At 39.8% G+C, this 27,866-nt stretch overlaps 1 protein-coding gene across 3 annotated transcripts in view; it reads left to right on the top strand.

Moving 5' to 3' along the window:
- Nucleotides 1-27,866, top strand: part of THEMIS (thymocyte selection associated) — an 81,264-nt gene that overhangs the window by 11,602 nt on the left and 41,796 nt on the right. For 2 of the 3 annotated variants that reach the window (XM_042017310.1, XM_042017311.1), the window contains exons 2-4: nucleotides 2,326-2,484; nucleotides 11,009-11,467; nucleotides 14,127-15,169. In XM_042017310.1, the coding sequence (XP_041873244.1) occupies nucleotides 2,326-2,484; nucleotides 11,009-11,467; nucleotides 14,127-15,169 (1,661 nt within the window). The remainder of the gene's footprint in view (nucleotides 1-2,325; nucleotides 2,485-11,008; nucleotides 11,468-14,126; nucleotides 15,170-27,866) is intronic. The other variant, XM_042017312.1, reaches the window with a different exon arrangement.

Here is a 27,866-nt window from a genome sequence, read left to right as displayed (position 1 = left end):
TCTTCTGCTCAGTACCAGAATTGTTGAAATTGTGCTTAAACAGCATGTTTCTTCACCTGGCACTGTCTGATATATGTGTGGCACTATAATCCAGAATGTCTCTGAGTTAGTCATCATCCTGGTGTGCAGCAGAAAGCCTGCTGTGTTACTTTGGAACCTAAGTACAGCAGAACCCTTAAGGCTGTATATGGCCCTCAGCAAGAGAAACCAGGGAATGTTGCTCCATCCAGCCTGCAAAAAGCATCTTCCAGATGGTTTTTTACTTTCTTTTTTTTAAATCAAAATTCCTTCTCCAGAGGGTTAAAACACTGTATCTTCTTCAGGGAAGCTGAGGATTTTCTGGTGTCCATCTCAACTGTTGAAAACATTGTACAGGTTTGTCTGGACACGTATCCACGACAGAGCACACTTAACCAGTTGCTCAGCATTACTCCCAGTCATTCTCCTGTTGTTTTTGGTGCTCTATTGAGGCTTTGGGTAGCTTTAGGCTAAAACAAGAGTAAGTTATGCTCAGACTGAGCTCCCAGTGACTTCGGCTGAGGTCAGGGTGATAGTCAAGTGCTTGTCATTTGCAAGTGCTTCAGCAGAGTTAATAAATAGATGCCAGACTCAGTAAGAGATGCTTATCAGCCCAGGCTATGTTCAGGACTGAATTGTTCTTGAATGATCACTAGGAAGATCAGTCAGCTAATAACTGGGGTTTTTTGGTGCGACACCTGGGTGGAAAAAAAAAAAGCACTAAGCATTTTTTTTTTTCTTTTCTTTTCTCCCCACCATCCCCCCCAACTGCAAGGAGAACTGCGGAGTAAAGAGTGTTGCTCTCCTAGGGAAGGGAGTTCTGCTGGCAATGATGTTATTTCAGTACAGGCGTTACAATTATTGATTGCAACTATGTAGCCAAAGGTCAGGTTTTAAATATCTCTCATTGCCTGATACCATTCTGCTCACCCAGCTTAAAATAAAAAAAAAGACGAGACTTTAAACTGAACAGGATGCAAGTAAGGGCTTAGAGCAATTGTGTGCAGGAAACTCTGTCTTCTCAGAGGAGGTAAAGCAAAGGGCAAAATTAACCCTGAGAACCCTTTGGGGAAGGGAAAAATGGAAATGAGAAAAACAGTATTTTAAGTAGCTGAACGGTATTAGTAGGAGAGCAAATTAATACACTCACCAATGCATTGGGAGTTGAAATTAGAACAATGTTTCTCACCACAAGGGAAATGAAACTTTGAGATGAGACTTCAGAAGGGGCTCATCCACATCACTTCAGGACAGATCTTGGTGAGTTCTTGGGAGGAAATGCACAGAAGAACGGAAGCTAGTATTAGAGTTGACATTTCTGATGTTCTGTGTTCAATGCAATTCTATCTACAAATGGAACACTGTCTCTTCACTGCATCATCTTTATATATAGTTAATTGATCCCATGACCCAAAGCTTCTGCTAATCCCCTGCAGAGACCAAGAGGAATTTTCCTTCTTCTGCAAAGCTTGGCTTTTCAGTTTTTTGGTTTTACTCTTCTCCCTGCTCCCTGTGCACCTGCTTCTGAAACAGTAAAGGCTGACCACAACTAGAATGGAGAAGGGGGAGATGATTTTGGCAGGACAAGATACAGTTCCAGGTTTTGTTGAGGAAGTGCTGAAATGCTTGGCTGGATTGCCTTGTTCCTGTTCTCAATGTTCTGAACATCACAGATAAAAAAGGAATTTTCTGCTGCCAGGTCAGAATCAGTATGCCCATTTCAACATGAGACAGGGATTGCCGTTGTTAATTTGCCAGTTTCCCAATTTCTTGTACTTTCTTCAGGTCTTGTGTTACTACAAGAAGCTCAAATGGTGGTTGCACTTTGACGTCTTCTGTCCTCTCCCTGGGCACCTTCCAGGGTCTGTGGGTTTTTGTCTCCTGCTGTAGTCTGTTGCTTCCTATGGGATATGCTAGGCCCTGTGCTGTGCAGAGGCACCTTTAGTGCCTAAGCTCCACTGCCTGCTGGTTTCAGGAGATACCTCCTGACAACCCAGGTGATCCTATGCCCTATCTTGCTCCATTTTGGTCTAATAATTTGGAAATGTAGGTTCTTCAGACCTTGTTCTCTTTGCATGCATTTAAGAACAGTGTACACATAGAGCTGATAGAGAGGTCACTGAAGCCACAAGATGGTTTTTATCATGAACCTGAGAAAGTAAATAAAAATTAGGTTAATTATTACAAGATAAGTATTATTTCACATAGTTTAAGTATTATTTTTTTTTCACTCAAAGATGTAAGGACACTTGACAAAGTGAGAAAAAGCTAAATAATGCTTTTCTTTCCTTTTGTGTTTCTTTTCAGGCTCCATCTATGAGATGTTTGGTAATGAATGCTCCCTCTCAACAGGAGAAGTCATTAAAGTTATTGGCTTCAAAATTAATAAGCTCATAGCAAGTACCTGTGAGAACAATGAAGGCAGCCAGTTTTCAGCCAAAGTGGAATTACCACTAAATTTTCCTGGTAAAGTATTTCATGCATACATGTTTTTGAGGAATTATAACCTGAGTAATCACCTTTATTCATTTTATTGATTTGCTGTCTTGATTGATATTTGAGGTTACAACTCAGCTGTCAAGAATACAGTTTTATCAGATGATACAAGACACAGTCAACTAATTTTTAAATTTCAACTCTTACAGTCCTTTCTCAAACCTGGATAGAAATTATTAATATTATAAAGTTTTGTAGTAATGCTTTCTACACTTGGGATCCCTTGGTGAAAGAAGTACAAAAAAGTATTCTTCATTTACTTATGATTGTGCCAAAACCTGTCTGAGCTGAAATCTTCCTTGTTGTGTTATTAAACGATAATTTATTTACCATTACTACATCTGTATTTTATTATTTTGGGCACAAAATATTTTCAATACTTTGTTATAGTCTGTTTCTATTTTAATGATTTAGTTTATCTGTGGTGGCCAGAGTGGCTGCTTCATGCCTGGAAACAGGGGTAGAGGGTAATGGATGTATTTTTCTGCTTAAGAAAACACTTTAACTGTTCTACAGAGAAATCCAAATATATCCATATTTTGGAGGGTGGACCTGAAATTTGGCATGTGGTGACTTGTTATTTGAACCATATCTTCCTCTCTTCACATTGTCGTGTTAAGGAGAGCTGGCCAAGTACTGAACCCAGTACTAGTTCATCACATGTCATATTTATTAATTTTTGAGTTCTGCTCTCATCTCAGTTCCTGTACTGTTAGCGTCCAGCAGTGTTGAACAGGGAAGTGAATGGAGCACAGAGGGAGAAGTGTGTATCCCATGTGAGTATTCCACATGTGGGAGGTGGAGGAGGCAAACTATACTAGGAGAAAAATAGAAAATTTTGGACCTCAGAGCAGGACAGAAGAATGAAGACTTTCCATGCAAAGATCAAAGACTGGAGACAGGTGCAGGTGGTTTCAGCAGCAGAGGAAGACCCCACCCCAAAGTTTTTAAGTAGGGCATTTCCTATGCTCGAGTCTTGCAGGCAGCAGGGGTAATGGGAGCCCCTTGGGGAGAGGAGATGAGCAAGCTGGAAAACTGCATGAGGAGGGCAGTGGGAGTGGGAGGGAGGAGAAGTTATGGGACACCTGCAGATAGAAGCACTGGTACAGAGGACACATAGGACACAGCAGAACTGAAGAGTCTGAGATCATGCCCAGGACTCGCTCTGGCCATCAGTTTAGCTAATGCACTGAATGACACTACAGTTTTGTAGGAAAAAATAGCAAATATTTAATTAGTGTTGTATTGTACTGCAAGCACATGGGAAATTAAATTGATGCTTCATGGGAAACAGAATATGAGTGTTTTCGAGTGTTTGAGTGCTTGACTTAATAACCTTATTGATGCTCTTCTGAAGTCTTGCTGAGTATGACAGAGTGTGTGCACGTGCATGTATAGGGTTTAGGTTATGCCAGTGTCTAGACTGGGATGTGCTTTTTTTTACAGAGGGAGACAAGACACACTTCTTGAAGCAAATAAATTGTAAAAGTCTGTGGGAACACAGTGTTTCATCTGAATTCTATGAGAAATATCTTCCACCATGCCTTTATTTGCCATCTCTAAAATACAGATTTCTCTCTGAAATAGTTGTGCATATATAACTCCCCCTTCCCCCCCAGTAGATCCTCAATTTAATTTCACTTTTTTTTACCCCATGAATCAGAAGGATTTGTATGACCACTTATTAAAAGACTCCTTTTGGAATGTCATTTTCAAGCACTAGTAGGGCCCAGATATAGTGATCAAAGACCTTTTAATCATCTGTGGCTATCTAGAGATACTGAAATATGACTCTCCTATGAACTCTCAAGATACTTGGTATTTTTCTTTTAATCCAAGTTTCTCTGATATTATTAAAATTTCTTCTATCTCTAAAATACATATACCAATAGAAAGTCACATTCTAAATCTTGATTGGCATATGAGGTTGAACATTTGAATCCTAAAATATCCAACACAACAGAGTGATAAAAGTAATCCTAAATTTATTAATATCAAAAGTCCTGATTTTTAGAACAGAATGACTTGTAATTTCAAATGCTTGAACCTGATGAATCGGGATTTATTTGCATTCAAGTGATCAGTTTTACATCTTGGCATTTGGATGCTGTTGCCCTACTGAGCACATTTTCAAATTCGATCTAATCACTACAATTTTCATGCATAGTTATGAACTCTCCCAACCAGTGTTCTAGAAAACTGGGTTATTTCACTTGAAAAATAAATTCAGAATTCATTTTGCTGAAATTTATCATTATTATCCTTCACATGACAGGTATTACTGAACAGCAGCACTGAAGAGGGGCATAATGACACTTCTTATTAGCCCAACAGGGAGCCTCTTTCCTGTTTTTCTCTGTGTATGTACTCTTATGCATTCAAGAGCCATTTGGTAAGATGTAAATTTGTCATTTCTCTAATTTAGTTCTTAGCTGAAGAATGATTCTGCTCTGCAGAGTCAAGATTTCCCAGTCTCTTGCTCTTTCTTGACCTTTTTCCTTTTCACTTTATTACATACACGTGCTAAGCACTAGCTGAAACATTGTACATGAAACATGGCTTGCCCCCACCTCCTGAAAGAAGCACAGAACTGAATTGCAGATGTTCTTTTTCACGCTGCCTTTGACTTAATTCAGTAAAAATATCCACAGGTCTCCAGGAGGCTGACCCTGTATTTACATTGTACGTATGGTGCTCTCTTGCCAGTGTTGATGCAAAGAAATCTTTTGCTTTGATGCTCTTTTCCATTTCCTTTGCCATGAGTTCTTTTGCGTGGCAGGGTCTCACGTATCCTTTCACTGTCTGCATGCTGGCACAAATGAGCAATGCTCCTATTTAGGTTACTCTGGGGATAGTGGCTCTGAGAGTGAAGAACTGGGCTCATTGGCTTTAAACGAGCCTTACTCTTTGTCTTACTGAGCGTATTTGCAGTCTTCAGAATTCCTTTTTTTCTGCTCTGGCAAATCAGATCCTTGATAAAGGCCTAATCTGCCCTTTGCATTAGAGAAACCGCTGCAACCGCAAATTCACTATCTGTGTTATTTCGTTTTATCCTCATTCTAATTTGTTCTTTTTCATGCCTCAGAGAGCCAGGCTATTCTTTCTGTGCTCATATATTGGGTAAAAAATAGAAGTCTGCTGTTACTCTAGACACTTCAATGGCTACATCTGACCACATTTTGGACTACAATTTTCACTTCTAGCAAATTAGCAGACAGGTAATTTGCACAACAGCCGAACTGTGTGCCAGCACAAATGATTACGTTTCATTCTGTCGTATTCCTTCTTCTGCAAAAAATATTACTGGACTGCCCCCGTTCTCATGAGGTCCCTAGCTGTTGCTGCTACTCATTCCTACATGGTCTGACAGACACATAGCTGAGCACGACTGCCCCTTTAAGTGGTCATCTTCTGCAAATTAAAAGACAGTAGACTTGTCAGTGACCACACAACACACCCATGGAAGAACAGGCATTAGCCATTAGAAGGCTCATCTCAATAGGAGGTGAGGGAGAGGTGGCCTTTGGAATAGGATGGGGAGAGGAGGATGCTGAAGCAGAAGAGGTAGAGAGTAGGTGTTGGACGTGGGGGAAAAGAGGAATAGCAATTAAGTCAGCTCAAGAGACGTTAGAAACTGTGCTCTTCCCAGTCTTTTGCCTTACTTGGGGAACAGAAATTGCTAGTCTGGGAGAGATTATTTTTCTGCTCTTCTTTTTTCTTGGAGGCTGCCTGCCACTCTACTAGGCAAGCCTAACTACTGGTTTTCTCAGCTTTCCGTGGGGGAAAGAGAGTAAAAAGGATACTCCTTTCCTTCAGGACTCTAATTAAGACTGAAAATAGGAAGTCTATAAAGCTCCAGGGTGGTACATTTTACACTACAGCCAGTAAAAGAGAGCTGCATATACTGTTCTGTAAAAAGGTAGTAAAAATATCCATCTATCAAAACATGCTTTCCCATAGCACATTCATTCTCGTGATCCTCTGGCTATGTTTTCTCTCTCATACCAGTGAAAATAATTTTCTCAGATTCTCAAACTCTCTCTCTATCAACCTGGGCACCAATTAGTAAAATTTCTTGAAAAGATGGGCCGATGATATCTGGGGCGTACTAATCATCATATTGTGTCTAGGTAGGCACTTTAGCTAGTGAAATGTCACTAGGTACAGAAGCTCCATGGAGTGGAATGGTTATATTTTCCTGTAGTGTTATTATGTATGTGTAGTTTTCTTGTCTGAATGTTTTATTTTCCCCCAAACCATTGGGCATCAGTGCACTTTGGTTGTAGACCAGATTGCATTTAGAAAGTATATCTATAGGAGCAATAATGCCAGATCTTGATGAACCAGATGGAGTTTTTCCCAAATTTGTTATTTCCATCTGTCTTTCCCCCTAACGGTCCACCCAGATCTCTTGGGAAGCTCTAAGTGAATTTGATTCAGTCGTTTTATGGTTTATGGAAAAGTACAAAAATATTTTTGCTTGACCTCAAAATGTCCAAATTTTAGCATCTGAAACTTGCCATATGTCTCCTCCTCCTAGAGATTTCCTTGTTATCTTAGATTTGGAGAAGATTTGTTTTTGCAATTTGATTCAAAGTGATTTCAATAAGGTTCTGAATGGTTCCAGCTAATATTGTTTCTGTGTTTTTGTGGTTTTGTTTTTTGCATATGTATAGTATCAAGGAGAGCACTTATGAGAGGACACCATGGCAGATTATGGCAGTTAGATAGGAACTACAGTGACTTCCACCCAACATATCAAAAGAGCCTTTTATATATTTACTTATTTTCTATATAGAGAGAAACATACGGAACTTTGCCTGTTCATAGCCACTCAGAAGCGGCTGTTAGGTGCCTTCACTTCAGGATTCTCATCACTACAGAAACTAAGTATTCAAGGCCATGTGGCTCTTCTCCTCACTTGCCTAAGCAAGCATTCTCTCACCAAAATTAAGAAAACCAGCAGAACAGAAGGCAAACATTTCTCTGCTCCCATCCTTGGCAAAGCCAGTCTGCAAGGGGATAATCAGGTGTCACTTTTCTATGAAATCTGGTAATTATCCTTCCATATGAAGCCCGCTTTCCAACCTAGGATGTTCATCAGTTTGTTACTGAAATAATTGCCTTCCAAATAACTTTGTAGTCCCAGCAAAACTGTTGTCAAACTCATAGAAGAGCAGAATGTTTCTCATACCTCTATGTTGCTAAATGTTTTCAACTGGAAGTGCTTTTTGGCACAGTTTATGGAGGCTTTTCAATGCAGTTCTGGGGGGTTTGTGGGGGGCATACACTTACTCCTGTATCACAGATGGGTAAGCATATTTACTGCCTTTGGGACACATTGTAAGTATTTTGAATATACTTTTTAATGAAAACTATTTCTATTTGCTTTCTCCCAGCACTGCCAGGCAATAATACCCATCTTGTGCTTGTGAAGCTTGATACTAGAACACTGTTTTTCTTTTCCACAGTTTCAGTTTGTCACTGGTGACCTGACACAGTGATACTTTCTAAATGCTGATGAACCTGTTTGTGTTGATCTGCACTGACAGCTCCAGTAGTGATCAGGACTGCGATAGATAACTTCCTTGTTAATAATTGTGTTTAAAATGGCTTTGAGAAACATTACAGATATCAGTGGGAAAGAAAAGTGTGTTGAAGCTGTACTTTGTACATTCATGCATGTGGTTTCCTTCCAGCCCAGGAAAAAGCCTGCAGGTTTTCCTGCAGTGAGGACATATATGTAGAGGATGTATTGACACAAGAGTACTGATTTCACACAGGAAAAGCTGGCTGTCATACACACAACTGTGAAGGCACAGAACTGCAGAAAGAAGTGACATTGGCACAACTGATGACTTTTTCTGCAGCACATCAAATAGGCTATTACTGCTTAGGCTGCTGACAGGCCCTCAGAGATGTTAGTTCCCAGAGTTACTAGTGGCCACATCGGACACCCAGAGCCAAACACGGCCAATCTGGTGATGAATTCAGTTAAAAGATACTCAACAGACAGAATCTTAATTATGTCTCCTTTAACAAGAGTGGTGCTAAAGTTACAAAGTGAAAGTATGGCACTTTGTTACAGTAAAGCCAGAATCACAACAATCATGTAGCCACAAAAAAAACCCAAGAAAATTTTTAAAAGGCTGTTGTGATGGAAGTAATTGTTTGATACATCCTTTTAAAGAAATACAGTCTCAGGGACACCCTGCTACCATGAAGGGCCTTCAGTTGTGTTTATTATGGTCAGCAGTGAAAGTCAGTAAGGGAAAAGTGTGGAAGAAAATAAACACATTGCTTACTTTTAACAGAAGCAATACCCCCTGATCTAATTTGTTAAATTATCCCACAATGAGGGGAGGTCTAGAGAAGGAAATGGGTGTCTTCCCAAGATCCAACAGCAACTGTGTGTTCTGGCATCATCCCACCTTGCTGAAGTCAAGGTATCTGCTGGGATATCCTGCACTTTTCTCACATTCTGGTTCCCACAAGAAGGGAGTGATGATCAGTGTGGATGCAGTTCCTACACTAAATGGCTGGGGACAGCTGGATAGGACATTTAAAACCTTGCAGACATGGCTTAAACTACTCACGGGCCTTGAAGCTGCCATGAAAATGTCCTTAGTGCTACCAACCAGGCTCCTTGGTTCCCCATCCCATGCTTCCTCCTTAACAGCCAAAATGAGAGTATACCTTTACCACAAAGTGCCCTCTCTGTGGTCCAGAGGAGTCAAAAGTGTGGAGGAGCGAGACCATAGGATTTTTGCTGATTGGCTTGGCAGATAAAGGGAGAAAAGGCACAGTATTTCCCAGGGAGCTTGGCTTCTTTGTCACTGTAGCTGTAGCTATTGGTTAATTTGTGGCTAGCAAACTTGGCCTAGAAATAACCTCTATTCTCAGTTATATTCACTTGAAAGCAAGTCTTTGTCAATGCCTGTCTCAGGAAGCTGCACTGCGATTCCATAAGACAGCATTCACAATGCTGCCACACCTTGTGAAGAAGACAGCTGAATCACACTGTTCAGCTAAGCCCTGCTTTTTAGCCCTCTCAACCCTCCAGTTCATCTTCCTTTACAAAAACCCCCACACAAATATAGAAATGTACACATTTTTCTTGCAACGCAAACTCCTAATGAGACAGATCCAAAGGGCATGATTAACATGAAGTAATAATGTCCCTAGGGGTTAGGAAAGCTCAGATACAGCTTCTGCCTTGCAGAACTTCAGCATTTTAATTGCCTCGTGATGGCTGGAGTGCTACAACACCCAGACTTTGAATTAATCCAGCTGGTGGACTGGGCTATCAGATACGCTAAAATCTATTTGCTCTTTCTTATCTGCAGGTGCTATTCTTTCATTTGTGATGAATCTTTAAACATACCTGGTCTAGGAATTCCCAGTCTTTGTTTGGAAGGTTACATAGTGTTGATGTTGAGACAGAAACTTATCCTGCATGAACTGATCACATTAATGTTGTGTTTCCTCATACCACATCTGCATTTAGCTCTTAAAGGTTGGTTTGCTGATGTTTCAGTTTGGCCAAATTTAGAAATACATCCTCTGAGAGAAGGCAGGCTACAACCATCCCTCCCCCACCAGGTTCAGGAAAAAATAAATTTCCTTTGAAGGAAAGTGGAAGAGATAAAAACTATTTATTAAACAAACAAATAGGAAAAGGATGATAATGCTAAATAATAAAACCTCCTGCTCTGCTTAGAGAAACTTGGGGGAAAAATCAGAGTCCTTTTGTAGATCTCTCTCTCCCTCCTTGGAGCTGGGACGGGGTGGTGGGCCCACCTCCAGGGCCAAGGCTTTGGTGGAAAGTCCTCCCAATGTATTCTGACATTGAAACAGTCCAGCAGAGAGAAATGGAAAAAAAATGAAGTCCCAGGAAAACAAAAGTTCAAATCTCCAAAGGAAAAGGAGCTGAGAAAAAAAAATGCCGAAAGCCGACTGGAAAGAAAAGCCCGGTGCTTCCCTTCCCTCTCGCTCTCCTGCCACAGCTGAAAAAAACCTCTCTATCTCTGTGTGACCTTGAACAAGCTGCAAACTGCTTTGAAAAAGTTTTGCTCAGTTTTTCCTCCCCCCTCTAGCTCAGTTTAAAGGCATAGAAAGGCAAAAAAAATTAGTTTCTGGGCATAGGGCAGCGATAGGGGATACACATCATGAAGTCACCCAAGACAGCTGAGAAGACAGATAGGAATTTAGGATGATTTTTCTTTTTTCTGTGGCAAAGAAAAATTTTATTCTGGACTAAGAATGCTGGATGTCAGAAATTAGATACACAGTAGAAAGGGTTAATTGCAGCTGCCCATACATTGTACTTGCAGCTGGTATTATCTCTATAGAGTCTTATTTCTAGCAATCAAACTACCATCTATGAATTATTTGATGTGCTTTACTCCCCATTTTTATAACATTCACAGTCTAAAATTTGGCATGACTTGCTTTGTATATTTCCCCTTTCATAATGTAAGTTTTCTTTTCTTAGGTCTTTATAAGGTTGTGGCAGATAAGACTCCATACATCAGCATTGAAGAAATTGCAAGAAAAGTCTCTATAGGGCCAACAAGGTTTGGCCATCCTTGTTTCTACAGCGCCGAGGATATAAAATTGGCAAACTTCACTATCAAACATGGTGAGCAGATCACCTTCAACTCAGTAGAAGAGGTCAATGGAACGATGGCTGTGAACTGTGTGGTGGTCAGAAATAACCAGACTCATTCCTTTACTTTGCCCCTTTCGCACGAAGGAGAATTCTACGAGTGTGAAGATGACCAGATATACACCCTAAAAGAGATTGCAGAATGGAAAATCCCTAAGTGCAGGAACCGGATTGTTAAACTTTCCAATACTTTACATATGTGGGACTCCTCTAGTCCATTTCCCAAGAATTTTGATGGCCGTTTGATTCTCATGCCTGTCTATGAAGTTCAGGCAGTAATGAAATGTAAGTAAGAATTAAAATCAATGTTCTGTTAAACTTGGTGTAGCAAAGTAAAAAAGCACCCTTAAATACACAGCATTTGCTTAAAACAGCCATGAAAGAGTCAGTTTGTCAAAAATTCCTTATCCACATTTTCCACTAATGTTAGTTTCAAGAGGAAAACAGATAAAAATAATATTTGTTTTGTATTTCTTTATCGTCCTTTAATTCAGATTATTGGCTTGCATTTCTTTCTGTTGCCATTTTGTTGATCACTACAATTAAATCCTCACTGAAAATTTATTGCTTAGTGAAAAGGTTGAGCTTAGGAATTCTGTTCAGTTTCCAGATTCTCTTTCTTTGTGTCTTAGACTTTGGCCATGGAGAAGCCACTTGATCAATTATGGCTGTGGCTAGGAGGTAGAAAAAGAATAGGCACATACATGTTGCAATACACTTATTTATTTATTTTTCAGAATGAGTGTGTCACAGAAAGAAAAATCATATTATTTTATTCTATTGCAGAAACAAATATCAACTGAACATAAACACAAAAAACTCATGGATGGTTTCTGAAACCAGTAGGTTGACGAAGCAGAAAGATTAGAAAACCAGTATCTTTAAAAGTTTGTGCTCTGAGTTTTTATTTAATGAACCCCAAAATATTTATGGCACTAGTTGTTCTAGTTGTTCCATCCAAACATTGAAACAGCTGGGTTCTGATTGCAGGATAGTAGCTTAGCTTTTGGGAAGGTTTTGCTGCTTATTGCATTTACTAGAAGCAAACCAATGAGCTCCATAGAAATTTAATCCTAACAGAAATATGCCATTCATGAGGATATTAAGCGGGAAATCTTTTCACAATTGAGCATTTCTCTGTTGAATGATGTAAACAAATGGATAAAAGAGACAGAAATAAAAGTGGGCAGAGACTGTTAACACAATATATATATGCTTATCATAAGACATTCAGCTGTGCTTGCTATGTGATTTAATGTGTGAGTTTGGAAAATACAACTTCACAAGATAACTTCACTCTGTCTGCTATAACTCTATCTAGATTCAGGAATGCAGCTCATGTCCTGAAGCTGGATTGACTCAGGTGTATTGCTATATCCACTTAGATATATGTGCAGAATCAATAGGAATTTGATCTCCCTAAAAACATTCAGAAGATTCAGAAATATTTTGTATTCACTTGTCTTCCAATCAGTTATTCCAGTGAGGATTGAATTTATTGTTTTTATTTTAAGTTTCATGGTGTTCTCAACATTTAAGGAGCATTACATATGTCCTAAATAACTATTTAATACAAACTTGAAAAGTAGGCTTCATGGTACATGTTTAACTACTTTTTTGTGGACCATGAAAAATAGATTTTCACCATTTTTAGGAGAACTATAAATAGAGACAAGATAAAGGATGAGAAATACTATCCACTATAAAAAAAATATTCCTGATAACTGGGATAACTGATTACATTTTTACAGGCTGCGAGCAGGAATCCTCTATACTTCTCATTATTAATAATGAACAAGTTATGTGTGTGGTACTCTCCCAAATGCTCATAGAAAGTTTCATTTTCATTAGTAATTTTCCTTTGTTGTGTTTCCCTTGTGGTGCTTGGATGTTTATCACCTCAAGGCGTCCATGTGACAAAAGCAGAGTTGAAACAAGCAGATCCTGAATCACTGTCATAGAACTGTGTCATATAAAATAAATCTGATACCAACTTTGCAGTATAAAATATTGGTATGTCCTGCTACAAGGAAGTGTGAATCCGGAATATACTATCCCTTTGTGCAGGTCTATGCAGAATAAGTCTTATTGAAGAGAGTCATTAAATATTATTTGCTTGTTAAATTTTACTGCCTTGGTCAGCGATCTGTGTTGTCACTGACTTGGAGCCAAATTCTTAAACAAGCCTTAATTACACAGTCAGCTTTGTTCTTGGAAGTTTTGCATTCAAAATTTTGCAAGTTCAGTTGTGGTAAAAGGACTGTTGTTCCCTCTCAGGTTGTTAAATTCAATGGCTCAATTCTGATAGGGAATAAAACCAGGTGATGCAGAAAAAGATGCAACAGTTCCAGAGAGGGACATTACAGTAAAATGTCTTAATTCATAAACAATAACCTTAGACTTAGTTATATAAAGGCTTTGCCATTTTGTTAAGTGATACTATTTCCTAATAAGTACAGACGTTTTAATTATTATAAATATCAAAATACCTTCTTTCTCCCAGTCTGCCCATAGCAGCAACATGTTGTTAATGGACTCAAATGCTATTTATTTGTTAAAAATGTTTTCCCACTCATTTCTTTAGAGAAGCCCTAAGTCCCTATGAAATAAAAGAATAAAAATATGGCTCACACCCAAGAGTTTGAGAAGATAAACAACTGATTAAACTTAGAGGTGCTGTGGGGAAAATAGTGAACTACATTTTCTTAAACTTTTTGTCCACTTGCACACCTTATTCTCTCCCTTCGTGTGGTCTCCTGCATATCTGCTAACCATATCTGTCAAATTACAACAGTTAGGCTTTGGCTGGCCCTATTAATGGTGCACATTTGCACATGGATGGGTACACCTCAGGGAAGGTACCTTTAGTATCTTGCCAACAGGACGTGTATTTTATTTCAATGTCACTGAAAACAAAACCCAATATATTTCTTTTTCTTTTCAGTTCGAAAGGACATAGTTCATATCCTCTCAGATCTGGATGTTGAGGTCAAGGATATAACAGACTGTTATGATATTGGCTCTTTCCTTCAGCCACTTTCTTTGGAAGATATATTTGAGAGAACAAGCAAAGAATTTCCTATGGTTGCTGAGATAATGGAAGGGCCTTCAGCAAGCCAAAAACCTTATAACTTATTGTCTACAGGGAAAGAGATTGTCATCTATAAAAAGTACCAGGCAGCAAGAGTGCTAGCCTCTGAGATGAGAAGTGATTCCTCCAAAAGACATTTTTTAATCCCTATGAGCTACAAAGGAAAGTTCAAGAGAAGACCTCGGGAGTTTCCAACTGCCTATGACTTAGAGATAGCAAGAAGTGAAAAAGAACAGCTTCATGTGGTAGCAACCAAATCTTTTGTTTCCCTTCATAAAGAACTTTTTTCTGTTTCAGTTGGAGATCAATTTCTAGTTCAGCAGTGCCAGACTAGCGAAGTTCTGTATGAGGGAAGAAAGAAACTCATAGATGTTTTAGCTTGTGAGCAAATACTAAGTGATTCATATAAAAAAGTGCTTCTTCCCATGTACATGGAAGGTGGCTTTGTGGAAGTGATTCATGACAAGAAACAGTACCACCTTTCTGAGATTTGCAAAGAATTCCATTTGCCTTTTAATGTCAAAGTGTCCGTGAGGGACCTTTCCATTGAGAAAGATGTCTTGGCTGCCGCACCTGGTCTGCAGTTTGAAGAAGAAATCACAGACTCTTACTTGCTGATCAGTAGCGTCAGCAGTCCGATGGAGAGCTGGGAGATTCCAGTGTATCGCTTAAACATGTTGGTCCATTTGCTGAGCAAAGATGTCCAGACAGTTGTACCACCTGTGACTAGGACAATGGTGGAAGAGGTCAGCAAAGAGGAATACTATATGTTACGAAGATATGAAAACCTAACCCTTCATCCACCACCCAGGCCTCCCAAAAAGCCAACAACAGCAGCACCACCCACTTCTGCAGTGCTTAAGCAAGATGTGTCTGATGTACTACAGGCTCCAAAGGTAAGGCATCAAGTCTTGTCTTTGTCTTACAATCACAGGTCATGTTCTGTGGGTTTAAAGTCTTCATTTCACTGTTGTATCCTTATGGTATGTACACAGACGGCTCTCACCTCCCTGTAATAGGCAAATTAGCCATTACAGACAAGAATGGCTAGAATCTCCAGTGTGTGTTAATTGATCCATGAAAAACAACGGAACCATGCTGACTCACAGCAGAAGTCTTGGCTGTATAATTTTGCATGGATAATCCTTTACTGCACCATTCTAAAAGTGAAGGGAAAGACTTGAAGTGCCTCTATTTAAGTCTTTATTTAGGGGAAGCATATGTTTTCATGAAGTAAAGATAATTTTGCTCAGCTGGAAATGGCAGAATTAAGTTCACAGAGAAACAAGTTGTATAGAAATTTTTGAATTTTGAATTGTTTTGCACTTACCCAAGTGGGAAATAGGTTTGCAATGAAATTTTTTTAAAAGGCATTTCTTTTAGAATAGCACTTGATGTTAAGAAAGAAGTGTCCCTTCTAGGCTGATTTTCTTCATATTTAACCTAAGACAATGCATTTGTTCATTAATGTTTGTGTTGGGTCTGGTTAAAGTGGAGTTGATTTTCTTCACACCAGCCAGTAAGGTATTTTTTTGATTTTTCACTTAATCAGGGTTCATAACCAACCTGTCTTTTGGCTATTTCACAACCAGGCACTCACAGTGTCAAGGCCATCTTGATTTCCCAGGCTTCTCCAAGGAAGTTGGCTGGGGTTGGGTAAGAGATTGGGAAGGGGCACAGATGGGGGAGCTGACCCCAGCTGACCAAAGGGATATTCCATGACACAATACCATGTTCAGCAATAAAAACTGAGGGGGTGATTTTCCTAGGAAGGCAGCCATAACTCAGAGACTGGGCAGATATCAGTCTGCTTGTGGGAAATGGTGAGTGGGCACCTTTGCATCACTGTTTTGGGTTTTTTTCCCTCTTTCCTTAATTTTTTAAACCATCTTTATCTGAACCCATGAGTTTTCTGGCTTTTGCTCTTACTATTCTCTCTCCTGATGAGATCATCATCCTGATGTCAGGATGGAGTGAGCAAGTACCTGGATGGGTGCTCAGCTTCTGGCTGGGGTCAACCCACCACTATCTTCTTGCACATATTGAAAGAATTGAAGGTCCATTGATGGACTTTAATGAGAGAGACAGTTTAGGAGATTTTTAACTTAGGTTGCAGTTGTCCTCACGTGCAAATACAAATTCTCTGCAGGTGAAGAGGGAAAATATCAGAAATACTTCCAGATCTCTGTGTTGTGGTTGCTATGCTATGTGCTATGCTTTAAATGCAACATAACTCATATAATTGTATCTTGGGGGATTCAGAGGAAGTCCTTTTTTTGTGCATTGGTATGAGACTAAAGTTGAATTGTAGTCACTCTGAAAGGGCAGCATTTGTGAGTACCTCTCTTTGCCTGCTGGAGGTGTTCCTCCTCTCATTCTCCAATTCCAAGACCACATGCAGGTCCAAAGCTCCATATAGATCCTGGGAGATGCTTACAACAGACTATAGGAGAAGTGAATAGATGATGTTGTTCACTCAGATAAAGGTACTACAACAAAATATATGACATTTTCTTCGGTCCTTACTACAGAAATGTCTTTTTTTCTAATTTTTATGATGAACGTTGTTGCAGCTTAAACAAGACATCCTGTTGTGCAAGGCAGGATACATGAGAAACTTGTCCATGGAGCTAGCAGGCAAGCAATCACCCTGGTACTGGCCAGGGCTACAGACCTAGGGGAAAATTCCCTAAAGCTGTGTTTCTGGTCAACCTGTACCCTTGTCAGGAGGACTCAGACCTCCTGCAGTTACTGATGGCTGTGTATGAAGAAAAGCAGATGGATGCCAGATCAGGTTCATGCAGAAGTTAATGTTTTCCTAAAGTGAGGTGAGAGCAGTAAAGGCACAAGTGGGATGAGCTGAGGTTCTTTTGCACATTCATGAGTGAGAACTACGTTAGACTGCAGCTGTTCAGACAAAGGAGATCATTTAAACACTGTTCCAGAAGATCCTTTTAAATTTTGGGGTGGCAGGGGGTAGGTGCTTGCTATAAATAAGTAATAAACTGCAGTCAGAATGCTTGGAGTTATGCATATTTGTTAATCTCCTCCCCTGGGAAGGTGAAAAAAGTAGAGATCCCTTATTCACTAGATTAAACATCCTGAGGTGAAACATATTGTGTTTAAAGTCACACAGAATGCATTATCTTTTCTATCCTGAGCACCATGAGTCCTCTGAGCAGACGTGGATGCTAGCAGTGCCTTGGCCCCTCTGCAGTGCTAGGGGAGATTGTGTTTCCTTTGACATGTATCAGGAGTGTCTAAGGGTTCAGAAAATTGGAAACTGTGCCAAACTGATAAATAGCCATCTTTGCATATTTTCTGACTATGCATAGGCTTATTTGCATAAATAACAGATGAGCATCCTAATGAGCTGAACTTAAGCCTGACAAGGTGGCAGCCTGGGATAAGCTTTAGTGCTGCATGAGTTGCCATGCTCCTCCTGCATGCAGCTCCCTGCCTGGTGCTTAGAGAGCTCTGGCTGCTTGCTGGAGGGTGGTGAATGGCTTCCATGCACAGCAGTTGGGAAACTCTTCTCGGTTTGGAGCCCCAGGATAAAATGCTGCTGATGCATAAGATCTGTCTGGCTTTTGCCAGTACCTGAGGATTCTCTGCAAGGGTGGGTCACCCTTAGCTACAACTTGTGCTTTGATCGCCTCAGCTCGCAGCAAGGCTGTGATGGCAGAGAGGCTCCAGCTGTCTCTTCCTGCTGTTCTCTGACCTTGGTAAGGGAACACTAGGCCCAGGAGCAGGACTGCATGCTTCACTGCGTGCTTTTGGTCATGTGAGTCACTGGATTGTATGAGATTGGCATCCAGCATGAACTGGAACCTCAGATGAGTGTGAGAACTGCCTCTGCTTGTGTGCAAGGTGTAATGTTGCAGAGACATGGATGTTTGCACAGTTCAGCAAAGTCCAGAGACAGCAGATGAATTCTCAAACATGGTACAGCTGCATTAACCAAGCACTCTGCCCAGTCTCTTCACGGGGCTAATTAAGTTGGCTTGACTCCTGCTGATACAGCTTTCACTTCGAGAACCTGGGGATCGCTCCTTTCCCCTCCACAGTACAGCCTAGACTTTCCCTTTCCCTCTCATATGAACATTTTGTTTGGGTAAGAAACATGCAGACCACATATGTTTGCAATTTTGTATTGCTTGCTAATTCAATTTAAAAAGACAAACCCCAAGACGATAAGTGTGAACTAAACAAATGAAAAAAAATAGCTTGTATTGAATAATGAAATTAATCTGATACTTCATACAGCAGATATCTATCTAATATTAATAGCAGATAGCAGATATTTATTCAATAGCCAATACCTATACCCACAAGCACCCCAGCTGAGGACAGGAATGACATAACAACTTGTACTGTTTGTCTCATGGTAAAATGTATTATAAAATTCACCAGAAATCTAGATTTTCTTTGCTAGAATAATTGGAATGAATTTCAGAAGGGGTTCTAACTGATATATAGAATTAAGTGGTCACGCAGTTTCTGATTTGTGAGCTTATCTACAAAGTGAGAATGACCTAATAAACCCCTAGAAGTTAATGTTACTGATCTGAGAATGGAGCATCTCACCCTCTTGCTTAGTTGTTCCTGGAGAGAAGTTCCTGTGGGAGTACTCAGTCAGGACCTCACCTTCTTGAAATGAAATTTCATTTAAAGGGAACAACCCAGATGTGTCTGTTCTTTCCATGCCTTAGAAATACCACTGCAAATATAACAAACCAAATTTTAACTTAGTAACTCCCTTAAAAATAGTTTTCTAAAATTTCCTTTTTTACCTGCTAGGAAACCTTCTGTTTCCTCCCCTTCAAGAGGATTCAGGAAGCAAAAGTTTTCCAGCTTTCTTTTTGCCTATCAGTTCAAGGAGTAAATATCCTACACATTTAAGAATGTGCTAATCTATGTCCCTCAATTTTCAATTGCATTCAATTGAAACAAACAAAGAGTCCACACCAAATATTGCTAAATGCAATCTTAATCAATGGATGGAAAGCCACAATTTTTTGTTCGTACTCCTAACACCATAAGGGCACTAGAGGCACAGCTTAAGGGACAAAAAAGGCAGTGTTTCATTCCTGATAAGTAGTAAGAGAGGTTAGCTCCATCCAATGCTATTTTCAGTGGTCTGTTTAGTCGTGTATCTAAAACCTGAACAGTAGAATCAGCAAAATACTCACAAGCTGTATTGATGCTAAATACCATTATGACTGTGGAACTGGAAAAGTAGTCACAGGCTCATCTCACATCTGCTCATCTCTGGCAAGAAAGCTGAGACAATTCCAGCCAGAGAAACTGGAATTTAATAAAGTGGGAGCATCGGGGCATGATAGTTTAACGTCATTTTGTGCTAAGGTCCATTATCCTTTCAGAAGTCATTACAGTGTTAAGATATCAGGAACGTTCTTGCTTTCTTGCTTTTTATTTCAAAATTAAAATGAGAGAAAAATTATCACTTCCATCTGGCTTTGCAGTTCTACAAACTGAGCTATCGAAATCTGCCATTAACATATTTATCGCATCTGTCTTCACAGCAAAATGAAGACTTATCTGGAATTAAGTTGATAAGACATAAGCTGCATTTCTCAGCAAATGAGTTTTCCTGTATTGTCTCCTTTCCTTCTTCATAACTATTTCTTTTCTGCGTCCAGAGCATTTTTCACATTTTTGGGTCCATTATAGAGTAGATTTAACACAAATATTTCTGCTGTGTAGCAAGAAACTAACCTTCCTAAACAAAAGCATATTAGAAAATACACACTAGGCAGCCAGGAAGGAATAGGTAAGAACAGACTTCAGGAATTAACAATCTTTTGGCTCTGGAAATGAGGAAGAAAAAAGAGGTTCATTAGCAGATGCAGAAATGTGCATATGCAAACGTAAGGAGGAGGGTTTCTCTCTGACAGGTGTGGCATTGTGGCTGCTGATGCTGCACCTGTGCTTCCTCTTCCTCTCTTTTTTCTCTGTCCCTACTGAAGAGGATGTTTCCCACTCCCTGGAATCTCATTTTTCGTCATCTATTTCCCCTTCCTTCCCCACATTTTATCTATTGTTTCTCCCTGTCATTTTCCAGTAGCTCTGTAAGTCCCCAATAAATAACATGTGAAGGCTGAAAGTACAGCTCTACAAACTGTGGACCACCCCACACTGTCATTGTGGCCAATTTCATAAAGTGTCTCAAAATCCCATCCCCACCACAGCCTCACCTGATGAATCAGGCCCCAATTCCCTCCAAGTCCTTGTGCTGCAGCTTCTTGCTTCTCTGAGCATCTTTTATGCACTGTGCCATGGGTTCCTTTTCGTCCTAAAACCCATCCTGTGACACACATGCCTGATTTCCCCCAAACCCATGTGTTCGGGTCCCCCCAAGCCACATTTTTCTTGTGCCCTTCACCCCCCCAACCTATATGACATTTGTTCCCCAGCCCCCTGTACTGCTTCCAACAAGCTTGCCTTTTCCTATTCCTTGTTTCTTCCCAACATGTCTCCACTGCTTGCTCTTCTCTCATGCAGTGAGCTGAAGCCAAGGTCACAGGCATTAAGGAGTGGGAGCTCCAGGGACATCTAAAGCTACACACAGGCTTTTGTTGCCTTTCCCAGCAGCACGTATTCCAAACCTCAGCACAGCATCAGTCTCCAGCTAGGATCTTAGGGGAAGGCTGGAGCAGGGTGTAGGTGCTGACAAGAGTCAAGGAGTTTAATTTTCTTGTTGTCTGGACAGTCCAAGCTGAAGGATTTTGTATTGATGCTCTGTTGCAGAGATCCTTATAGCTGTGTTCAGATCTGGGGGTCTGTGACCATTTTCTGGAAAGCCTATCCTCATCCTGATACCATGCTGGGGTGAAGTCTACACATGTGCCACCCCACTTCACACCCTGGGTTTCTCCACAGAAGAAACCAAGCAATGCTGGCTGGAGACCAGGACTGCTCAGTACCCTATGGGCTCTGCATGAGCCAATAGGAAGGAGTTAGAGGAAATGGAAACCCTAAAGTCCCAGCTAATAAATGGCTGGAGTTTTCCTGATATTCTCCATATCCTCTTTTTCGTTTAAACAATACTAAAAGCTTAAAATTTCCACAGAGAATCATCAAGTCGGCAGTAGGCACTTATTGTGGTTTGATGTCCGTCTCAAAACCGAAATACAGTAGGGAAGATAGCAGTGTGCCTGCCAGAAGGACAGGCAGTACATAATTGCCTGCAGAAACAGCAGGGCAATCTGAGGTCTGAGTCTCATTGCAGAAAGGCATTAGTGCTACAGGAAATGCTGATATAGCACGTGGAATTAAGGAAGGTACAGGTGAACATTTGGATATGCTGACTGATGAAAATGCCAACTTGTTAAAAGCAAATTGCTTAATTTAGAGCTATAAATGAATTACTTGGAGAACAAAGGGAAAAGAAATATAAAAATAAAGAGGATGCCCAGAAGAAATAAAAAATTGAACCACATGAAAATATAGAACCCTTGATAAGAAGGAAAATCCTGAACAGAGTGTGTGACCAAAAGCCATTGATGTCAGTAAGGCAAGAATTGGCTGGCACATTTTTTTCCTGTCTCACAAAAAGTACATAACATGATAAAACACGTAGCATAACAAAATCATATAATTATGTATAATTATGAAGCAGGACAAACAAAGTAGAATAAATCTAAAATTCAAGGAACAACTGCAGCAGAATAACTCTCCAAAAATAGAATTTGGGGAGTGGGGACACAGAAATGTCTTTTTTTCTCAACTGCTGTTCCAAGAAGCCTGTCGTCCCACAAAGCTGTTCTACAGGCTGAATTTTACTATTTGCCCTTCTCCTCACAGCAAGAAAATTGGAAAATTAAGTTTGTGGATAGGTAGCTGTTGAAGCACTACCTGTTATGGACTGTATTTTGATCTGTTTGGAAGTCACTAAAGAGTTTTCCAGTTTAAAATGGCCAGAGATAATCTCTACCACAGCGAATTTCCAGCAGGAAGCACAGTCCTCATACTCCTGCAATGCCCGTCTGCAGCAGTGGCAGTGACCCGCCACGCAGCTCCCAAGGATCCCACAGAACCAGCTGCCAGAACTCAGGGCAGCTCCCAGGCTCTCTGACTCCATCCCTGCCCAAACACCTTCAGGAACTTTTCTGGGCTCTGAAGGCCACCTGGAATGGGGTGGCTGGTGTCCCTGCTAGTAACCCTTCCAGTCTCCTCATTTGTGGGAGTGGACCTTGGCGTGCTCTGACCCCCAGATCATGCTGGGGAACTGTGTGGGAAAGAGCTAATTGGCACAGGTTGAAATCAAAGTCCAGGGATGTTTTCCAGGCACTGTGTAATCAACTAGTGTTGATATAGTCACTGCTAAAAAAAGATGGGAAAAAAAAAGAAAAATAAGGAGCTTTGCCAAAATCACTTAAGTGTTATATGTGGTCAGTGTAAGAGACAGCACTGACATTGCCCATTCACATTATGCATTCTTTCATATAGTTCAAGCTTTGGCAGTCCTGTCAGCTGAGCATTATGCAAGTGAAAACATCCCAGAAGGTTGGGATTATGCTTTGAAATATATGCCCCACGAAAAGAAATGAGAAAGTTGCTGTCAGTGTGACAGCCAGGTCACATCCTTAAAGACCTGTAGCCATGGTTCATGGTTTCCAGAGAGTCCTTGCAGTGAGGAATTGAGTGATTATCAAGAAACAGAGAGCTGTGGAGAGACTCATCAAATCTATTAAAACTTGTGATGACCATCCAAGCCCTGGGCTTTCCCTCTTTACTTTTTGAATATGACAGTCCATAGACATGGCATAAAAAACCATTATGAGGGAGCTTTTAAGGGCTAAAAACCAATGTACTTATTGTTTCTACCACAAAAAATTAATTTTTCTTCTTTATGCATAGAGGTGTATAATTTATGAGTTTTTCAAGGTATTTAAAACATTATGGTCTTGTTTTGCCTCAGAACATGAAAGAATTTTACTAGTAAATGATTGTCATGGCAGTACGTTTTGATGCAGTGGTTCAGTTTTTCTTTTCTTTTATCTCTTTTTAATACAGAATAACAAGGGGATTGAAGAGCCACAGGGTATCCAAGCCTGTTGTTATTCCTGTAGTGCCACTGAAAAACCAGAGCAGTGATCCCAGGCTTGCAATGACTGTAGGCAGTGGCTTGTACCAGTGATCCACCTGAACTAGTGTGATGGAGTCTAAGTAGAGGGTCACTTAATAAGAGTCACTAACAAAAAAAAAAGGAAAAAAACGCTCTTTGCTAGTTTGTGGCATGCCGTAGACCACCCTGGACAATTGGTGACGAACTCTGCTTAGACTCCGCTCTAGTTTGGATTCTCAATTACCTAGAATTGAAATCTGGTTAATAAACCAGGATAAAGCTATTCCCAAAGCATCACTTTTAAACTTTAAATTTAAGAGTCTTTGAAAAAGTAAATAATATTTTATGTGTGGAATGAAGAAACTGTATCTGGAAGCTACTTTTAGGGACCCATCCATCTGTTTTGCATAAGTGGTGAACACATGTTCTGGAGTATTAATTAGGAAAAAGTGGTTGAGTTTGCTTGTGAATTACCGTCATTTGAAGGGAAATGTGCCAAGCAATTGAACAGTAGCTCTACAAGAAAATTCTGGCCATGAGGAGTGGGGTTCACAGGAGCTCAGGAGGTTTGGTTTACACTGCCACTTCTGTCAAATGCTACTTCAGTGACTACAGGCAAATCACATAAATAACATTGCTTCCAAATACATGAAGAAACTGCAAGGTGTGAAGAGGGAGTGTGGATTTACAGCTCATTAGTTACTATATATGGATGCTTAAAGCTCAGGTAAATGCAAGATACATTGCCTCACTTTCAATAAGGGTCAGAGCTAGCTCACATTTACTCTGGAGCAATAACCACACAGACAGTTGCCATGGAGTGTTAAATGAGCTGTAAATCCATGCTCATTTACTAGGTGGCAACTTGTTCACGTAGCTGTCTCCTCTGTCTGTGAAATGGGACACGATGCTTCATTTTCCCATCTTGGATATTTGTACACACAAGCATGATTTTTCTGTGTATGCAGCATTTTGTGCATTGGCTACTGCAATAGGAACAACAGTAACAACATAAAAATAGTATCAGCAATGTGATTACTGGACATTAGCACACTTTAGCCTTGTTTAAAAGTTTTTTAGCTAGAAGTTAATCTACAAAAGAGGTGAAAAAAGCAAGTGACAGTTGTCTAGGATAGATGGATTCTGAAGTGTGTGTATTTGAAAGAGGAAGAAACAAGGAAGAATAACTTAAGAACTTATACCATAGGAAGGTGTTAACCCTGAGGCTCACTAGCACCTTTGAGAGATCAGTATTTTGTTAACCACTTCACAGTTTATTCTAATAGTAGACATTGGTCTTAGTGCTTGTCTTCTGCATCTGCTGTGGTATATCTGGTGTCTTTACCCTTGTCTTCACCTGTTGGCTTACAGAAGGCAGCGGTTAGTTTTAAGACATAAAGCACTATGGATGGAAAGTCAGACATTTCTTATAATGCCTGCATAAATTTCCCCAGCTTGGGGGACTTTGACAGATGATAACATTAAACTAGGAGCTGCATATTAAAGGTTAGTTTGTGCAAGTACAAATGGTGTCAGCAAGGGAAGAAAATTAGGAAAGAGACCACTACAATACAGGTTAATATATCTATATCTATATCTATGTCTATATCTATATCTATATCTATATCTATATCTATACCTATATCTATATCTATATCTTATATTGATACATCATACTTGTATAAAAAGTAGTGGGACATAACTGATGATGTACAAATAAATGCTGGACTAAAAACTAATTTTTTTAAGTCAACCTGACACATCATTTATACTACTTGCAATGATGGAGCAGCACCTCCGTTTGGGTGGAAGAGCGGATTAAGGAGCTAAGCTAGGAAGGTGAAATTGAGAGCTAGTGAAACAGAAAAACAGAATATCCAGCTACATTCTATCAGCCTGTGAAATGGGATGGGAAAGTAGAATTTATGTAGGATGGAGGGAACTGCATTTTTGTTACAAAAGGCTTTTTTGAGGGTGAGGACTTCTCTTTCTAAATATGTGCTTTCCCCCTTGTGAATATCTTAATTCATAACTGTCCTGCCCTCGTTGTCTCTCATATAAAAATGAAAAGCAGTGTAATGGAAAAAAATTCTGCTCTGTTTGAGCCAGCCACACACATACATACATGGAGGTTAACACGAAATATCTGCTCTTTATCTGTTCTTTGCACATCGCTGAATACACAGACCAGAGAGGTCATGGCTTGCCTCCTACTTTAATTCCATATCATCAACATTTTGTGGTGTGAACACCCAGGCTATCAACCTCCTACACTACTCCCTCTCTGTTCTCATGGTTCCAGCAATAGGAATATGGATGCGAAAACATGGGAGCTAGAAGAAAAACAGAAACCAAATCCTCAGACAGCAGGCTTAGATTTTGCATAAGGCTTTTCATTAGTTTGCATCTTCAGAAAAGACAGAGATAAAATCATCTCATGAAATATTGAAACCACTTCTGCCCATATGAATAGCTGAATGTGAAACATCTTGGTCTACCCTCTGAAACGGAAAATAAACCTTCTTATGAATGTTATGAGTTATTGAATAATAATATGGCAGTAATCTAATGCTGCTATTGTTGAACCCAAATGAAAAACCTTATTAATCATGGATTTGACAGCTCATTCAGTTATAATAATGTTTCCTGTCAATCCAAGCTCTCATTATAATTGGATCTTACTTAGAAAGGAAGATGCTCCATTGACTGCTCAGATGGAGAAAAATACAGATTTGAAAATGAAAATATCAGCCTGAATTCTGTTTCCAGGGAGCCTGCTTATGCATTTACAAGTTGGATAACACTTTAATCCTTGCTGTGTGTCACATTTGGATGTTACTATAATAAGATTCTCTCACTGACTAGACACCAGCTCTACAGTCATGACAGTGAAAGTGAAAGCAGGAAGAGCAAATGAAACTTCTCGGGGATGCTGGTGTATCATCACCACGACCTAGTTGCAAAGAATTAACTGAAATAGATGGCTTTTCTACATAAAATAGTGTGTTCAGCTGTGAATTTACAGCTAATTTGGTTTCCTGCATGCCCTCTTTATTGGTTACACAGTTTGCAGAAAGTATTAGATATTTCATGTGGAATTGAGAGGAGATTAAGTTGCTTCAAACCAAGGCAATTTAGTGTGCTGTAGGGGTGTTTACAGAGAGAGTTAGTGGCAAGGAGCTGTAAATTCATTCCCTAACTTACTGCACAATATCTTTACAAACAAAGCCAGAGACAGAACACGTAAAAGCAGATGAGATGGCTATCAAAGCAGATGAATATTCAGGCTGAGACTGAAAGCACTTGGAAAAGCATTTCAGATAAATGTCATTTGGAAGACACTCCGTCTTCTAAAAATCTGTAAATTGCATATTGGAGGTCCCAATTTTGTGGGTGCAACAGAGAGAGGTGCTGCATTCTGAGCAGGTCACAACTCATTGAGGACACAGAAGCCACAGGGTAAGTAAAACTTAGACACAAATTTAAAAAATAAAGGCTTTATAGAAATCCCTTTTCTAGGGCAGCTGAAACATTAACTCTCAGAAGGTGTTCTTGTTCACTGGTAAAGTGGTATGGTTACAATAAATGGGGACTTAGAGTAGCTTTCTAATGATGAATATGATGTTAACCAGCATAGAGACACCGGACTCTTTTCACTGCTTTGCAGGGCAAGGAGTAAAAAATCTGGTAACATCAGGAATTCCTTGCATGACTGTAAGGGCTTGCTGGTTGTGTGCTTGATCCTACAGCAGACATGCACACTGAAAAACAACTAAGTAATATTTTAGCCCTGCATGGCTCAACCAGATAAGGCACAGATGGGAGAATATGTTGTAACCCACACCAGAATTTAGTAGCTGTATCGGGACTATATGTTTTCTTTTATTATTTGTCTTTGATCATTGCAACTTAGCACTATCTTTTATTTTGCTTTGTGCCAAGTGGAGACAACTCAAGTCTTCACTGAGATTGCGGTTCCTGAGAGAAATAAGGGCAAGACATGAAAGTGTTACAAATGTAAACAGGAATAAAAATCCAAGGAAAAGTTGAAACTGCTTGTTTTGGTTTTGCTGTTGTGCATTCCTTTTCTAATCACAATAACTGACTGATTTCTCTTCACTGAATGAATAAATAGGAGTCAAGATTTGTTTCAGGTGAAGAGTTGATGTCAGAGAAGATTTCTTGTATTGTTATAAAGCAAAGATCACCCAGTTACAAACAAGCATATATCTCTACAACAACTCATGTAGTGTTTGTGGAGGTTATGCAAAGGTATGTAAAGTGCCTATTAACATAAAAAGCCCATAAAATTTATCCTGGAACTACGTAATTTGAATGGCGGAATAATAATTCAAAGAATACTTTTCAAAATATATAACTTGATCAGCAGCTGTTGAATCCATAAAATAAATATTTATATTCATGGGATAGTTCTGAAAAGGTCAAGTAGGAGACATTTTAATCCATGTTTTCAATTTGTTGCTATATGTTTAGAGTAATAA

The sequence above is a fragment of the Corvus kubaryi genome, unplaced genomic scaffold (assembly GCF_017639235.1).
Source record: "Corvus kubaryi isolate FWS band 111438036 unplaced genomic scaffold, C.kubaryi_AGA036_p1.0 split3-73, whole genome shotgun sequence".
NCBI lineage: Eukaryota > Metazoa > Chordata > Aves > Passeriformes > Corvidae > Corvus > Corvus kubaryi.
The sequence above is the reverse complement of the archived record's forward strand: the minus strand, read 5'-3'. Positions and strand labels throughout refer to the sequence as shown.